At 45.8% G+C, this 17,928-nt stretch overlaps 2 protein-coding genes across 2 annotated transcripts; both read right to left on the reverse strand.

Annotated features, from left to right (window-relative positions):
* On the reverse strand, positions 1–11,761 carry calm1b (calmodulin 1b). The gene is made up of 6 exons (XM_019858030.1): positions 11,631–11,761; positions 6,539–6,569; positions 5,309–5,452; positions 1,943–2,049; positions 1,617–1,752; positions 1–1,085 (listed from the first exon to the last, which is right to left on the reverse strand). Exons 1-6 carry the CDS (start codon positions 11,631–11,633, stop codon positions 1,057–1,059), a joined length of 450 nt encoding a protein of 149 aa, XP_019713589.1. The 5' UTR covers positions 11,634–11,761; the 3' UTR covers positions 1–1,056.
* Positions 11,762–13,598: 1,837 nt separating this feature from the next.
* psmc1b (proteasome 26S subunit, ATPase 1b) lies at positions 13,599–17,615 on the reverse strand. The gene is made up of 11 exons (XM_019858042.1): positions 17,559–17,615; positions 17,024–17,077; positions 16,723–16,819; positions 16,463–16,587; positions 16,135–16,320; positions 15,939–16,067; positions 15,621–15,717; positions 14,532–14,721; positions 14,309–14,460; positions 14,042–14,196; positions 13,599–13,925 (listed from the first exon to the last, which is right to left on the reverse strand). Exons 1-11 carry the CDS (start codon positions 17,559–17,561, stop codon positions 13,791–13,793), a joined length of 1,323 nt encoding a protein of 440 aa, XP_019713601.1. The 5' UTR covers positions 17,562–17,615; the 3' UTR covers positions 13,599–13,790.
* Between the last annotated feature and the right edge of the window lie 313 nt (positions 17,616–17,928).

Raw genomic sequence — 17,928 nt, forward strand, 5'->3', positions numbered from 1 at the left:
TAAAGTTCATGGTTTTTATTTGAAAAAAAAAAACAAAACAAACAAAAAAAACTATAGCATGTACAACTTGGAATGAATGTAAACTGAACTCAGATGAAGAGCGGCGGCGTGCCCCTCGACAGCGCGCGCCGCGAACGCAGCGCGCCGCTCATTCCGAGTCGAGAAACAGAAGAGAAAAAAAAAAAGTGAAGGCCAGTGATTCTCTCTTGCAAAAGAAAACAGGACAGACACTCCATCTTAGCGTAAGAATGAAAGAAAAAAAAATCAAAGAAAGCTCACCGTAAGACTCTTGAAGTCCCCCCTCCCCCTTCCTTCGTTTAAAGGGCAGGACACACAACTACTAAGATGGTCATCCATTAAACAAAATAAAAAGAACATGCCAATTTTTTTTTTAATCTTTTTTTTACATTTTTTTTTCAATTTTAGCTAGCATACAATTAAGTCCCATTCCACTTTATGCTTAATGAGTCAGAACTTGGAATATTCTCTCATCTTAACATGACAGGGTTCCTCTCTCCAAATACAAAAAAACTGTACCAAACCATCAAGAGGATAGCGTATAGTGGAATCAGCACGCTCTGGTAGCCCGGGGGAGGGTTGGGATTTGGGGGTATTGGGTATGTGCTCCGGTCTCAAGCTTGCATGCACAAAGAACAGAAAAAGAGAGCGATAGAGGAAATGACCAGCCCAGACATTTACCACAAGCAAATAGAACTGGACACCAACTTCTATGCTTGTGTCTGAAAGTAGTCGTTACAGGGTGGATGTTATTTGTTCAGTACTGATGCTAAATTGATTTCCAGAGGGAGGGGGGGAGGTTGGAGGGAAGGGAGGGGAAGGATCACTAACCATCTTTATCATGCAGATATTTTTGTCTATTTTTTTTTTCCCTGTGTGGACAGAAGGATATTGTATTTCAACATTCAATTATTTTCTATACAGAAACAGTATGAATAAATGAACTTTTTTTTCTCCAAGAGGTAAGCAAAAGATTTGGGTTTTTTTTTTTCCTTTTTTCTTTTCTTCTAAGAGGGGACAGAATGGGGTGGGCAAGCTTCACTTTGCGGTCATCATCTGTACAAACTCTGCAGAGAGAAAGAAAGGAACAAACGTATCAGAAAATGTGTTGAATCCTTTTGTCATTTCCGTTTATTGAGGTTAATTTAATGATATTCATCGGAATGAAAATAACATTTTATATGGACTTGATTTCGGGCAAATTAGAGCCCCGCCCCCCCCTTTCACACAGCCACCCTGCTCATCCATATTAAATGCGAGCGGGGAACACAGGGAGGAGCAAATTCATGGATGAAGGGAGCTTTGGAGATTGTTGAAAAGTAGGGCAATTCATTTAATGGACAAAACAAAACGACAATAACCATGAGTGATATCATGTCAAGTGCACCAAGCGCACATTTAGTCAAAACGTAGACCAGACTGACAACTCTAACTTATGTGCTGCATGCGAACGCCAGGCAGTTGCGTTTTTCTCATTTGTTTCATATTCATGGCTTAAGATTTTCTTGAGCGTACTGGCATAGCTTAGTTGCTACGACAGCACTTGGGTTCCAACGGGGCAGGTGATGTCAGCGTGGTCGTTTGACGATGGGGTTTACCTTCGTAGTTGACCTGTCCGTCTCCGTCGATGTCTGCTTCTCTGATCATCTCGTCCACCTCCTCGTCCGTTAGCTTCTCGCCAAGGTTCGTCATGACGTGACGGAGCTCCGCGGCGCTGATGTAGCCGTTTCCGTCCTGCGCAAAACAATGGCGGCGTCGCACGTGAAAATGGAAGAAAATATGGAGCGGCTTTATTGTCCAAAAGAGGATTAAGATTTAGTATTAGTCGTGGCTCTTCGGAGGCTCTTAAGCCAATCTTTGATTTAGTCATCCGTTGAGTTTTTTTTTTTTTTTTTTTTTATCTATCTGCCTTGACAATATTTACCTTGTCAAATACCCGGAAAGCCTCGCGGATCTCCTCCTCGCTGTCTGTGTCCTTCATTTTCCTTGCCATCATGGTCAAAAACTCTGGGAAGTCAATGGTTCCATTACCTGGAATGATCAATGAGTCACCATTTAATCCAAATGGCAATTACATAAAAGCAAATTCAGCTAAGTAGATGTCGTCGGCCAACGTTAAGCTGATGGCAAGCTCCAAAATGAAAGCCTTCATTTCAGCATTCGGCTCCCGTTTTTGGCGGACTGAAAAGGTGGGGTGGGTCGAGGGGGTGTTTCTGGCTTCGGTGGCGTGAGAGCGACCGTGCGTGTCTTTCTAAGGGGAAGCCCTGCAAAGATGCTGCATATGTTACACGGCGCTGCAGGATCGCGGGGGGGGTTGGTTCGGTTCGGGGAGACCCACAGCCACTCATCCATAATGTAGACAGAGCGTGAAACAGCTGGAAGGCTGTATAAATCAAAACGCTCGAGTCTCCTGGTGGGAAAACCCAGCGAGGGCCATGTGGAAGAAGGACACAAAAAAAAAGCAGGAAGGGGAAAGAAGCGCGATAGCAAATGGATGCATGAATTTGCTCCGGTCACGACAGCAAAAGCCTATTTTTGAAAACTAGATTGATGCCGACACAAAAATGAAGATGCGGCATATTTTTGCGGCGAGCGCACGTGCACAGGTCAACGGAAGGAAACGAAGGCCTCGATGTGTTGGTCAGTCTTCATGATGGATGCTATGCCGGTGGCGAATGTGGCCGTGCACCAGAATGAATATTCTTTGATCGGGAGAGGAGTTCCCTGTTGTTGGATTCTTTCGAGAAGTTGCTTTTTTTTCACGATCGGCCTTAATGCAGGAATGTGATATGATTTTAAAACTCAATTAAAAAACAAAAAGGTCTGAGGGAATTACATCTCAAGGTCGGGGACACTCGGGGCAAAGCACCCAGAGGGATTAGCCCTCGGGTGGGACAGACGGGCGAGGGGATTGTGCAGATTAGACAATGACCGAGGAACGCCTTGAGATAAAGCGAGCCACTGATGGAAATCTAGATGTGTGTGTGTGTGTGTGTGTGTATAGGGGGACCAAAAAGGGATGCGGTAATGTGAGAGGGCAGATGGTGATCTCGTGGCCCAGGGTAACAATCCAAGGACCCCGTTATCTAACACGGAAGATAGCCGGCGGTATCGAGAGAACTCGCTCCGCGACAAGGGAGGGACGGCGAGCGGGGGGGAAAAGGCAGAGGACGTCGAGTGCAGAATCGAGGCAGCCCTCGGGGCAAAAAGCTCCCCAAAAGCACCGCGGCGGCGACGCGGACGCAAAGGAGGATGTGAAGACTGAGAGGAAGAGCGGCGGATCGCGGTGGGAGGGAAGCAAAGGAAAAGTGAGCGTTAAGGGAGAGGGGAGGGGATGTGGGGGGGGGGCAGTGGGCGTTGGAGAGGGAGGTGGAGATGGAGATGCGAAGAGCAGAGTGGAAGGAGTGAACCGAGTGGGAGATGGTGTGATTACACATAAGAGGCGCGCTGACGCAAACTATCCAAGGCTGCCGCTTCTCTTTCCTCTTGAATGTGCGCTCGTTGTTTTTGCTCCTGCATCGCGAGCCTTTGGCGAAGCCCTTTGACAAAGACGCATGACGCGCGCGTGCCTTTTATGGCACTGCAATCAAAGAACGCCGTTTTCCAGTCGGGTCTTTGAACGTTTGACTGCCGCAAAGGTTGATTAAGTGTCAGATCCATGCACTTGGACCCGAAAGAAAAAACAAGTTCCATCTGAAACGTATGTGCATACATTGCAAGGAGACGCTTTTCCGGGGGTGAAACGTTGCAAGCCGCCTCGCAATTGGTGAATTTCCGCGTAGAAGGGGGGGGGTTGACAATCCGCGTAGCGGACGAGGAACCACGTTGGCTATTAACTTCGGTGAATAAAGGGGATTTTCAATGGGCCGGCTTCCGATGTGGGTACTGGATGTGCAAAGTGAAGCCAGAGGGCTTATGTAACCACTTTTATTTTCCATTACTAGCTTCATTGCTGTCTGACCTAGATTGCATCAGCCCAGGGAGGCAGAGGCACAACGAGGGGAGGTTGGTGGTGATGATGATGGTGATGTGTGTGCGCGCGTAAATGCTTGCTTGCTGCTTTTGGGTGGAAGCGAAAGGGGGGGCGGGGGCGTTGAGGATGGCGAGAGGACTCTCTGGCGGCCAACCTGTGGCGCAATTGATTTCCCCCCCCTCATCGATGTGGTCCCATTTCATACGTCCTAGAAGCTGACAGAGCACGGCGGAGGTCAACGTGTTCTCACGAGAACCTGTCAGAAACTCGTGTGAAAAATCCAGTGTGCTTAAAAGGCTCACTTGCCATGGAAAGTCGGGGTGACCGCAATAAACGGATTGTGTGGCCTCCACTGTTGTGTCTCGAAAAAAAAATCCAGTTCCGGCTTGTTTGAAGGACTCTTAATTCGGCTGCTACCCAACACGCTGACAACAGCTAGCTAGCCAAGTTAGCGCGTCAAGGTCCCTGCAAAACTTTTCCCGTTTTACATTCGCCAGGGTGACTTTCTCTCGACATGCTTGCTCATTAAGAAGCATTAAGCCGCAGCTACTTTCTTGTGTTTCATGCGCTGAGGCTCGGTTGGGCCATTCGGCCGGCTCTGACTTTCCGTTACATTTTGCTTTGCTTTGCTGCATTTAAGGTGAAGTAGAGGTCAAGATTGCGTTCTTGAAATAAAGATGTCTGACTTTGCAAACAGTCAGTGAGTTTCATCAATTCTCCCCGTTGTTCTGGGGAATTCAGTGCGATGTGTTTTAAAAATCGGCCAACCATCATTCGGTTTTGGATTCTTCTGAGAACACTGACGGCGACCGACTTTAAAAGCGACTTGGCCAAGGCCAGCCTCGTCTTCTCTTCTTGCCTTTCATTCGCGACAGAGAAGGAGGAAAAGTCAGCAACGGTTGAACTTTGAGCCCCTGCCCCTTTGATGTCCTTTCTCATCGCAACGTGTACTTTGGTCACCCTTCTTTTGACTTGCCTTATGCAGAGACTTGACTCGCTCTCCTCCACTGCAAGGGGAAGTCAAGTCAACACATTTCTTTCCGAGAATATATTCCAGGCGGCCCCGCGAGTCTTAACGTGGTTTTCTGTTTAGCATTGCGTTTGCGGACTATGAACGAAGCGGCAAAATCCGCGCATTCTTCTTGAAGTCGGTACTTGTCACACACCCCGAGGAAAAGGGCGGCGGCACAAAACGTCGATTCCGACGCATTTGCAGTGCCGAAGCCTTTTTGATGCCCTTCATACCATATCGTGATGATTCATCGCTTTGACACGTCAATCATTTGAAGAAATGGATTTGAAAAAGGGCGTACTGACCATCGGCGTCCACCTCATTGATCATGTCCTGCAGCTCGGCTTCTGTGGGGTTCTGTCCCAGCGACCTCATGACGGTGCCAAGTTCTTTGGTGGTGATGGTGCCGTCGCCATCCTTGTCGAATAAGGAGAAGGCCTCCTTGAACTCTGGGGGAGAGGGCAGAGGGACGACAACATTAGTCACCCACCCGTTGTTGAAGATACGGATTTGTTGAGAGATAACTAACAGAGACGTCTGTGAATAAATCGCCCATTTTTAAGGAAAAAGGTCAATTCAATGGCGAGCTTCTTAAACCGTTGGCGAGTCAATGAATATAAACCACAGACTATTAAGTATTAACCTTGAAGCTTTCGCAAAATCCAATTAGCCACAGAGTGAGTTTGATGAGGGGGTGGGCAGCATCTGTATTCAGAACTCAAGCCGACACTATTTGTTGTGAATGGACCCAATTGTAGGCCTTCAAATCTTGCTTTTCATTGTGGCTTTGTGGGCGGCACGGTGGAGGACTGCTTAGCACGCCGGTCTCGCAGCATCGAGGTGCAGGGTTCGATTCCGGCTCCGGCCTTCCTGTGTGTGGAGTTTGCATGTTCTCCCCGTGCCTGCGTGGGTTTTCTCCGGGTACTCCGGTTCCCTCTCACATTCCCAAAACACGCATGGCAGGTTCATGTAGCGCTCTAAATTGTCGGTAGGTGTGACTGCGAGCGCGAATGGTTGTTGGTCTATGTGTGCCCTGCGATTGGCTGGCAGCCGGTTCAGGGTGTACCCCGCCCGCTGACCGAAGGCAGCTGGGATTCACTCCGGCATGCCCGCGACCCTTGTGGGGGTAATAAGCGCGTTAGAAAATGGATGGATGGATGGATGGATGTGGCTTGGTGTTATGAGCTATGGTGGATGAGTAGTTTGATCTCAGGGTTCAAAGGTTGGGAGTTCCAGGTACTCCAGTTTCTTTGCATTTTAAAGTTGAAATCGTTTGCCGGTGTGAATAGTTGTTTGGGTGTCATTTGCTCCACGATTTTAGTGAGGATAAGCGGTATTGGCGATGGATGGATGTGGCTTCATAACAACTGCTTATACTTCCGCCACTCATTTTTGCAAAGCTTGGCTAAGAGAGTGCAAAGTCCTTCTTCGTGATTCCTTTTTTTACTGCGTGCCGTGATAACCGCCGAGCCACGTTGCGTAACGGGTGTGAGAGAAAGGCTTCATTGACTAAATTGCAACGGCGGCGTTCATACCTGCAATCTGCTCCTCTGTTAGTTGGTCGGCCTGTGGATGGAGAAAAAGGAAAGGGGGGAGGGGTGAGCGGGGGTGGCGAACAAACAAGTTACTCAGCACGCACATTTTCCAAAATCCCAGATGTACCGGTCATCACATTCCACATCATCCACGCCCGCCCACCACCGCACATTTCAACAGTGGAAACTGTGTTCGGGTCTCTGCTGGGCCTGAAATAGCGCGCGCGGGGATGCAAAGATTTACCAGTAACTATATTCCCAATTAACAAGCTCCCATTGCTCTATGGATTAGTGCCAGTCCATAACTTACATTCTATTGCCGTTTCCTTTGAGTACAAATGACTTCCCCTCCCTCAACGCATGATCTGGCTGTGCTAAATTGATTTGATCCTTATCGCGCTATAATGACGTTATGAGTCCATCTCATTTCCTGGTCACAGTTTGATTGCCGCGTAAGCAATCGCAGGCATTTTGCGGATTTGCCGAGAGCCACGACGTGGAGTGCGTTAGCGCTGACGCGGGTTCTCGGGTTTGTTGAGGCAGACTGGAACCACCAACGAAGCAAGTTTGAAACCGACATCCTGACATTGGTCGGCGAGGTCGTGGATTCAGTCTTCCGACCGACAGGGTGGGGCAACCGCTGCTAGCTTGATACCCCACCGCGTTAGAAAAACATTTGTTGTTATTGACGCCCCGCAACACACACACAATTACGTCACAGATGTGCGCGCGCACACGCACACACACACATCTCCGACTGGCAATCTTCCTTGACACCAAAACTTTCCATTCCCAAGGCTCCAGTGAATTAGTCACAGTTACCAGTTCCGCCTCCGAGCCAATTCCCACAGCAGTTTGGTGCACTTAAACAAGAGAACCTTGCAAATTAGCTCCGGATACAGACGCGCATTCAGGTCGTCGTCAAATCCCGGGGATGCGGAAAAACAATCAAAGTTTGAAGCTATTTTTGGATGCCTGGCCAGTAAATTAGCAAGACAAATAGTCTTGCAAATAGTGAAATACCACAGCAGACCTGACATGAACTGACAAGTTCAATGTTGGTAAATGCAACGTAGCAATTTGAGAGTAGCATTAAAAAAAAAAAAAAGCTTCATCGATCGTGAATTGTGTCAAACTGCTGATCGATCAATTGCGCCTTGACACAATTGAGGCAAAAAGTGGCGCACTAGTCGGCACTGTTGTTTCATCTCAACTCGTTTTCTGTTTTAGGGCAACAAGTCCTTTATAAGTGCAATTATCTTTCGGGGATAGCGTGACATCACTGCGACGTCATTCGTCCATGATGTCATCTCTGACCATCTTGCAGAAGAAGCTCGAAATGTTAAAAGCTGAGAAAAGTCATCACGAACCACCGGTGGATTCCAGAGTAATGGCAATGATAAAATGATGACTAAAACAAGTGGTGGGGACGGGAGGGGAGGGGGCGGGCAAATGTTTCCTCTCAGCAATCACACAATGGTGATATTGTTCAATTGGGACGCTCGCGGAATGACACAGCGTAAATTGACCTTTTCACCCAGCTATGCGAAAAACAAAATGCCTTTCCTCATGATCAGAGTAGCAAACAGTGGACGAATCGATGGGAGCCGGTCGGTGATCGCGAATAACCTCATACGATGAGCAGACATGATTCAATAAGCACTCTGGCAAACAACAGCGCTTCCTTTTCTACTTCCTGCTTCTACTCGGTATGACGGAAAGGAAATGTTAAGAGGCAAAAACACGCCGACTGAAGTCACCCAGCTTGACTCATGGTTCATTGTTTTAGCATTTCTGTCACGTCTGTTTTTATCACCCCCTTGTGGTAATTTCTCACTGCCTTCGTAATAAAGCACACCAATAGCGGTCCAGCTATTCTTTGTTTCGATTTCGTAACTCATTTTTCCAACGGAAATTACGCAAAGTCAAATGATCTATTTCCAGAGTCAAATTTTCACACCATAAAATCTTTTGTCATGTATTTTGAAATTCTTCCCTGTCGTACATCTGCAAATAGATGTCTACAAAATTAAATATACATCTATAAAAATGAGGTCAATTTTAAAGACAGGCGTAGTGAAGTCTAAAGAACGGACGGTGTGGCTGAAGGCAAGCGAGCTTTATGAGTGATGCTTTTGAACAGTGTTAACTGTCACACAGCTACCGGTAATTGCGGACTATGAACTTGTGGCGTGTAATTACGTACGACACTTGACAAACGTGCAGAGGAAAGATGATTGCCTAATAGGAGAGTCTTAACAATTACCCCAAATGAAAGGTAATTTAACAATTTACATTTTGCCGTTCGTTAATGATGTCGACTTTGGGTCGCTTCAACCCGATCGCTCTGAAAAGCCATGACGAAGACGTGTTTAAAACTTTCTTCCATTGCAATAAGTTGTCTAGCAATCGCTGCCCTTTTGTAGTCTTGTTAAAACAAACAAACTTAAGTGTCACGGGATGTGCGGAAATCTTGCAAGATTTCTAGAACATGTCCTAGAACAGACAAAAGTCTGACCACATTTTGGGAGGTATTTTCGACCTCCCACTGTCGTCCCCACTTTGTCGCGATGCATCGCCGCTACCGCCGCGTCTCCCCGAGTGGACTGGGCGTGGGGTTTGGTGAGTCACACTGCTATGATCTCCTTCCTTGGATTCGGTCCGAGCCGTCAGGTCTTCGCAAGTGCTGCAGCGACCGGGCCTATTTGTCACCAACCCATCCCTTCCTTTTCTCATTTCCACCCCCCCTGACTGGTCCTCAGCTCACAGCGAGACCTTCCCTCTTTTGGTTATTTCCGCTGCTTTTTCCTCTCCACGTACCGCTTGGAGGAAACTCCCTGTGATTCACAATTCGTCGACATATTGCAGTTTGTGTGCTTGGTGACTGAAAGGGGTGGAGGGGAGGGGGGGGGGGCTGCTGGCTGGCATGAGTGGGTCAACCACACCCACTGTTGCCTCAGCAGCCAGCACCACAGCATTGCAGTCCGACGAGGACTGCGGCAGGCGAGAGGTAGTTCACTGGGCCAGGGGAGCCACTCATGTTTCCCACTTGCCCTCTCTCGTAGGATGGCGCAGGGTTCACGTGGTGAGGTCAAAACGCTAGAAATGAATCTTTTAACAACGCTTCTGTGTCAGTGATGGAGAGGCATTATTCACCAACTGAAAGGTGCAAAGCCAGCTGTCACTCTGGCAGATGGGTGTGACACACACAAACTCTCCATTCATTCTGACACCAGCTCAGCCTGACCCACACACACACACACACACACACACGCTTTGTAAGTGTGCCCCACAAAAGACAGTGAGGCCTTATGGGCTGAGTCGAGGGTGGGGGCTGGGGGGGGGGTGTAAACAACACCAGCTTCCCTACACCCTGTGGACAAGGCTGGTCCACCATATGGCCGCGGTGTCCGGGTACTCCTCCGCACCGCTCGCGCCAAGTAACTGGGAACGAACATGGGACACGACAAGGTGTTGGCCGCCAAGCGCGTAAATTATTCATCGCGGTGGATCAGATGTCCGTCAAGTTAGAAAACACGCATCGGGGAAACAAGAGCGCAGCAGAAATGAGATCAGGCCTCGGCGTGGTCAATGCTTGCACCGCAGTATTGACCGCGAGGGCAGTTGACACTCCAGTGGATGTACCGATGCAGAAAAGGGCTTAAACTTTTCAAGGGAGGCGAGCAAGAACAATCCACGCGCCAGTCACTGTGTTGCACTGCAACATGAAGCTGCATCACAGCCAATACCGTAAATAGGACATCTGATCACTCCAGCAGAGGGTCGTCTTAAGTCCCACGGGCCATGAATGAACCATCAGGCATCAATTGAATAACCACAGGAAACCATTCCAAACTTTGATTTGCTATTTCTACTTTGGTAATCGCTCGTTATCATTACACCATCGTAATACACTTTTAGTTGTCTTCGTTGATAGGCTGGGAGATAACCCACAAGTCTAATTCTCGGCAGCAAAGCCTCCGTTTTGATTAAGTCACCAAACACAGCTGCTTGCCTTAAAAGGCCTATGTTGAAGACTTTTACAGAGTGACATAACCATCAAAGGCCGTGCTTCCCATTAACGGATGTTAGCCTGGTCCTCTTGTCAACCTTTACAATGCTGTGGTGCTTCTTCATGCCATAAATTGAAAAAAAAAAGGGAAGATTAGGGACACTTAAGTAACATAAAGGAGCCGCGGAATGTGTCGATTCACGTTTCTAGGCAGCACTGCTTTGATCACGATAAAAAGAGCATCTTGAACAAATCAATACATCAGAATGTGTGAAAAAAGCAGTCAGTCACAGATACCACGCAAAACGCAGAGCCATAAAAGACTCAAACAGGCTGCAATGCAGTTATACCGCTGTCATGCATGTCAGTTCAACCATTAATTACACCAGTGCCATTTCCTCATCATGGCCTGGCATGGCATTGCACGGTTAGGCCTGAAGGAGAAAAAAATAGAACCCGAAGAAAAAGAAGACTCCCTGGGCAAAGTTCCACGGAATCAAAAAGAGGGCCATCTCCCACACTTCCTGTATGTCCTAAAAGAGAATAATGTCAGCGTGTGCCTCGAATAGCGACAAGGTAGGCGTCCCAAAACGCCTGCGCTCTGCAGGCGGATTGGAGAACGGGACTCGATGTACTTAAGGCTGCAGAATAATATCGTAATAACTCGCGTTATTACGCTCGTCCAAATTGCAATATAAAGCGCACAGAGCCGGAAGGGGGGCTTCACTTGCTTTCGGCTTTCCTCCATCTATAGCTCTTATTGCCCTTTACAATTGCGCAGTTATAAGGAAATGCGGTTCCGATTTTAGACCGTTCGCATAAAAGAATGCACCTGTAATGAAACGGAACACATCCTCGTGCAGGTTGGACATGAACAACAAGGCGCACAAAAAAGCGTTTTTGCGGGCGTTTTCTGCCTCTCCGCATACAAAATAGCTCACGAGTAAGTGATGGCGCTAAAATACATCCTTTCGGATTTGTCTCCCCGCCACGCCGCTTGTATTTAGGCTACATGTCATCACCAGAATTCAGTCAATGCGGTTTTCCCACCGAACGAAAAGAATGAATGAGAATACATACCATGTTGGATGGATTGTGTGCTTGTCGGTGTGTGGCGGCAGACTAGGAATGTGCTCGTCCCTTAGATGGAGCTCCACTGGCGGCAGAACGCGCGTATACTGCCGCGGCTAGAATGGGGGGGGGGGAATTACTTTGTGTATCCCTCCGCCAACGCGAGCACTGATCACTCACTTCCTGATTCCACATCAGTGCCGTTTGCGGCTCGCTCTATGCAAATTGTTTTCAACGCGATGGTCAATGCAAATAAGCTTATTGCCGAAGTATTAATGCGTGGACATGGGCGATAATGTGTGTTATGTATTGATTTTGAGCAGAATGATGTCCTCGGATTCTAAGCATTTCAGCAGTGCTATAGTTAACTTGGTGACTGGAAAGCAAGATGCCTAACTGTCTTTCTTTCTTACTTAATTGATCATTGTAAAGGTGAATAATCATGGGACATTTCGACTTTTTTTGAAATTCACAAAACACAGAAAATAAATATCGTTGCAAGGCGCATTTGATAAAATCCAACACTTGGCTTATGTTGTCCATATAACTTCAATGTCTGTAATGTGTTCCTGGTAATGGATTTTTTTAAATGACGGATAAAATACAAGTAATTTCTATAAAACGTCACAGCAATTTCTGTTAAAAAATAATACTGCATGCAAACTAACCTACAACTCCGAAATGATGCACAGTGGCAAAGTGTACATTACAGTACATAAACTCACAATTTCTCATCAAAATGTATCTTTAAACATTTCAGAAATCAACAATATATTTTTTGATGAGATATTTTTATTTACTGAAGACAAACTTTAGTTCCCTAACACAAGTACTGTACTACTTTGCTTCCGCGCAAGGATCCCGCTCGCATTGGAAGTGCTTCGGTTGAAGCTGGAGAATTTGCGGTACCCGGCATTGTGATGTCGCTTCTGATTGGCTACGTGAGCCCCGCAATATTATACTCCATGTGTCGGCTCCTCTCATTGGCCACACGGGACCTGCATTGCACCAGGCAGCGGCGTTTGATAGGAATATAATAAACATAAATTTAGAAAAGTTGAAAAGTAATGTACCGCTCAGCAGCGCTCCGCAAACGCTCTATTTTCTGATCCCTTGACATTATGAGTACAGATATAAAACGTAGTTATTTTTCATTGGTGCGCGGAATATGATATGGGGAGAGTGCAGATTTACTATTGGCTGCCACAAGTGTGTCAGGCCCAAGTTAAATTGACAGCTTTCGTTTCGGCATTGCAGGGTTTCTCCTTACACTGGGACGTATCCAGCGTGATGACTAAACAACTTTACCTCTCATTTCCTGCGGTGTGGGCACTAGTGTAGTAAGACAGTGTTGACATATTGTTCCTAATGTCCCAACACATTTGTACGCCATGTCTGTCACAGTGGGATTTGACTCTGAAGCGCCACGTAGTGGCCACAGTGCAGAATGAGACACACAAACTATTGTATTGAATATGTACAGTACTAAATAGACACTAAAGTGTTATGAAGGACGTGTGCTTCTCAGATGCTTGCTGCATAGGACTTTTTTTCTGCTGAGCACAGTGATCCACGTGGCTCCACATCAGGAGGAATTAAATCACTTGCTCTACTGTTACACTGTCAGACGTCAGCTTAGCTGGATTTACTTATTCCGCACTGTAATCATTTAACAGCTGATTAAAATATGACAGCAGATTCAAATCAGACTGCACTTGTATTGGATACTTGCTGACAGCTTGATCAAAATTCATGTTATCATCCCCCCGCTCTTTTTACATAGCACTCGATCGGGACAAGATTTTCGTTTTTTTTTACATCGGTGGTGGAATTTCAGTGACGTGTGGAAGAAACATTGCGAATTATATTCTTGAAATATCATCTCCAGATTTGACATAAATGTTGCACAGTAATCGAATCATGTCTAATGTACAAGAGGTTTAAATAGTAGATAAAATAACACCACATTAGCGATACAGTATTCAACAGTTTTTTTTTTTATTCATTTCTGAAACATGGAACCAAGAGAGCAGGTTAAACCAGACATGACATGCACAAAATATAACAAAATTTTCACTGTGGAAATGAACAACTCAGCTGATGCCCCCTCTCTTTCACACAGTGATGATGTACGCAGGTGGTGTGGGAAGAAACTGAAAGGTTTGGAGGTTAGAGGTAAAGCCCCTCAGGTGTGCCTTCCTGCTTCTTGTACAAGACGTTTTCCTTGGATTTCTTGAAGTCTTCGTTGGTTACTTTCATGCGGCGTTCCCGCAGTGCCATGAGGCCAGCCTCTGTGCAGATGGCCTGCAAAAAGCATGAAAAAGTAATTTTTTTGCCAAACAATTCATGAAGAATGGGAAAATCAATTCCTCAGTCGAAACGGAAAATTCTTCTCCGAATGCAGTGTTCATGCATTGTACCTTAATGTCTGCTCCCGATAAGTCATCTTTTGCCAGAATGAGGTCGTCGAGGGTGACGTCGTCAGAAACTGTCATGCGGCTCGTGTGAATCTGGAAGATCCTCCTTTTGGTCTTCTCGTCAGGCAGGGGAAACTCAATCTTTCGGTCGATTCTCCCTGAGGAGGTAACAAAATAACACGAGAAGCATTGATGAAGAAAAAAATGGAACTAGATTTAATTTAAAAAAATAAAATAAAATAATTTCTTGACAAGCAGAATCATACTGACCAGGTCTGATGAGGGCTGGATCCAGAGTTTCTATCCGATTGGTGGCCATGATAACTTTGACGTCGCCCCGCGAGTCGAAGCCATCCAGCTGGTTGAGGAGCTCCAGCATGGTCCTCTGGATCTCCCTCTCGCCTCCAGAGTTGGAGTCATACCTGCGTGACACAAGTCAGATGGCCGCCATTCTGTCTGAAGCCCTGCTTACAATAGGAAAAAATCGTTGCACCTCTTAGTTCCGATGGCGTCAATCTCGTCGATGAAAACGATGGAGGGCGCGTGTTCTTCTGCCACCCTGAAGAGCTCTCGAACCAGCTTGGGCCCGTCCCCCAGGTACTTCTGGATTAGCTCGGAGCCCACCACACGCAAGAAGGTGGCGGATGTCTGATTAGCTACGGCCTTGGCTAGGAGTGTCTTACCTGGTGAGCAAAGATTACGTGTTGGAAGTATTCTCTAAACATTCAATAAGCAGTCACAGATTACGAGAATGCATCGCGCGAGACATCCCCATTTTAGCCCCCCCCACGCCCCCCCAAAAAAAGCTATTCCAAAAGTGTAGTGTTTGTGGTCTCAAAATATTAAAACAAGCCATTTCGAAAATTCAGTGGGTCTTGTCTTTAAGCATTTTTGAATTTTATAGCTCTGCGGCTACGTCCTTAGCAGCAAGATGGCGCCACAGCCCGATATAAAAGAAAAGAGCACTTCTTGATTTAACAGGGCTTTGCCGCCATCTGTTGGCCTCTTGGTTCGCTTGGCCTCTTGGTTCGCTTAAGAAATAGGACAAAACCGGTAACGAGACCCAATAATATTTTCCAGCAAGGTGGCATCGTGGGCAGCTGGTGAGCACATCCTCATAGTGAAGGTTGTGGGTTGAAATCTGGACTCCAGCCTTCAAGTGTGGAATTTGCATGTTCTCCCCATGCGCCCGAGCACGCCGGTTTCCTCCCACATTCCAAAACATGCATCGTGAGTTATTTAAAGACTCTTAATTGTCCATTTGTGTGAATGTGGCAATGTTTGTTTGGTTTATATGTGCCCTAAAATTGGCAACCAGTTCTCAGAGTGTATCCGACTTCACAACCAAATTCAGCTGAAAGGATAAGCGTTCCAGAGAATGGGTTGATAGATATTCCGAAAAAAAAAATAATCCACTTGTAAGCGGTTTCACGAGTATGGGGAGGGGAATACTGTACTGATGTTTATTTATATGCATTGTCCCCGTAAGCAGTCAAAGAATGATAGTAGCAGACAATAACTTCCTTCAGTTCTCTTGTGGTACTTTTTCTGACTGTATATTGTCTCTACTAGAGATGCTCACCCGTGCCAGGTGGTCCATACAGGATGACACCTTTGGGGGGTTTTATACCCATTTCCTCATAATACTCTGGATGTGTGAGAGGCAGCTCCACTGACTCCTAGAAGATCACAACATAGCCACAAAATCAGCCTCAATACTGGGGGAATGTTTTTTAGGTTTATCATCAATATATGACCATATGTATGGTGCCATATTGAGATCAGTTCTCAATCCAAAGCAATTTTTTCCACTAAAATGAAGTCTTTATTCCAGATTTGTTTGTGAATCGAGCTTCCAATGTACTTAGTTTTAACCGTAACTTTTTTTTTTTTTTTTTACCTTGATCTCTTGGATCTGATTGTCCAGTCCCCCAATGTCTGCATACGTTTCTTGCGGGGCCTTTTCCACTTTCATCACAGTAACCAAAGGATCAGTGTCATCCATCAGTACCCCAATCACAGCGTGCACCTGAAGGATAAACGAGATGAATACCAAACTTTTCTCAAGATTGATCATGACGAGAAATGACTATTGCCTTATGGTTTAGCAGGACTGAGCAGCCTGGCTCCAGCAGATCTTTATCCACGAAGGATAAGATGCTGACGTAATGCTCTGATCCAACTGACGTGGACACAATGGCATGGTTGTCATCAATGATTTCTTCCAGAGTGCCCACAGACATCGGGGTCCCTCGCAGGTCATCCACCTTGGACCTCTCCTCCTGTGACGCAAAAAAAAATAATAATAATTTCACTCTGTGACTTGTGCTTTACCTTAGAAGCAGAGCATAAGAGAGTAGTTACTCGTACTGATGAATCCCTATTTTATTTAATTTGTCCAATATGTTCATATGGACGACTGACCTCTTGTTTTTCTTCCAGGGGTTTCATTTGTTCCTGGTTTCTGATGAACTCCTCCTCCATGAGGAGGTAGTCCTTAATCCGCTCCTGCTTTAGTAGCTTCAGGCGGCATTGAGTGTGAGGGGTGACTGAAAACATCAAGTAAAATGACTTTATTAACATCAGTTTGACGAAGAAATAAACGAAGAGATTACTTTTCCAAAGTATGTTGCGGACGGTTATTGATCTGATAAATTCTTCATGAGCTCATCTTATGTACTTACCCAACGGTAGTTTACTGGCAGCATCTGGCCCTTTTGTCTTCTTCTTTTTCTTGCCAACTCTGGTGGGAATCGGGGGCTCATACTTCTTTTTCTTATCCTGAAAAAAATAATTGTTCAAGCGCAAGTTTGAATGAGGCCAACAAAATTGTTGGAAATCAAATGTAATTGATAGGTGGTGGGCGAGGGACATAACAATAAATACATGGACAGCATGACATAAAACGTGAGTAGATCATGCATGTTGATTTAAAAAATATTCTAACAGGTTAGCATGAGCAAAAACGCGCTTTGCCAATCTTACCTTGTCATCCTTCTTGCCTCCCCCTGGACCGTGACCACCGCTCTGGCTTTGACCCTTGAATAGTCACATTTTGTTTGACGTAAGTGTCAGCGATATAATACGACGAAAGTAGTACATGTTCTAATAACTTTTACAGAGCCGGAGTCTGTTAAGGTCGGCTCCACAACCCGCATATAGCTGCGTTATTACACAAAATAAATGTCCACGTCCTGAAGAAGAAAAATACTCTGACAGGGAATCCCACTCGTGCAAAGGATAAAAAGTCACTATTTTAAATTAGATGTTTTTCAATGACACTTGGAGAATCGACGAGATGACAGAAAAGCATAAGCTAAGGCTAACAGCCATCAGCTAAAAGGTTGCAGTATCGTTGTGAAAGGCGGTGCTCTTTTGTGGAAAATTACAAACACTAACCATCGAATGACAGCAATTAATAAAACAAAATGTAAAATTGTTTTGTGTTCATCCGACATAAATTATTAAAATCTTACTGATAAACCTTTCGAGGGGTAGCGAAAATTGCTTGCTCACTTACCATTGTTTCTCGTCGCTTTGTGATGACGTCACGGGTATCGTCGAACCACTTGCATCACGCAGTCGCCGGTCATATCACGGATCAGCACACTACCGCCACCCTGTGTTTGGAATGTGTTTATTATATGCCACATATGCCATTTTTTTCCTACAGTATTTCTTATCCAGTATATCCTTTACTTATATGTATTGAACCATTCATTAAAAATGACCGTCAAATGTCTACTGGTAATTTAGCTTGCATTTTCTTCCAATTTTAAGTAATTTAGTTTTGTTTGAAATTATACAATATAGATTATATATTGTATAAAAAAACGACACACGCGCGCACACACACACACACACACACACACACACACACACACACACAC

The sequence above is a fragment of the Hippocampus comes genome, unplaced genomic scaffold, assembly GCF_001891065.2.
Source record: "Hippocampus comes isolate QL1 unplaced genomic scaffold, H_comes_QL1_v1.1 scaffold339, whole genome shotgun sequence".
NCBI lineage: Eukaryota > Metazoa > Chordata > Actinopteri > Syngnathiformes > Syngnathidae > Hippocampus > Hippocampus comes.

Excerpts from the sequence above, each read along its gene's own strand:
- psmc1b (XM_019858042.1), bottom strand. Across the intron at positions 16,820-17,023 it reads GAGGCAAGAAGGATGACAAG|GATAAGAAAAAGAAGTATGA; the intron begins GTAAGATTGGCA and ends TATTTTTTTCAG. Across the intron at positions 15,718-15,938 it reads ATCAGATCCAAGAGATCAAG|GAGTCAGTGGAGCTGCCTCT; the intron begins GTAAAAAAAAAA and ends GTGATCTTCTAG.
- calm1b (XM_019858030.1), bottom strand. Across the intron at positions 2,050-5,308 it reads CAATGAGGTGGACGCCGATG|GTAATGGAACCATTGACTTC; the intron begins GTCAGTACGCCC and ends TGATCATTCCAG. Across the intron at positions 1,086-1,616 it reads CGGACAGGTCAACTACGAAG|AGTTTGTACAGATGATGACC; the intron begins GTAAACCCCATC and ends TTCTCTCTGCAG.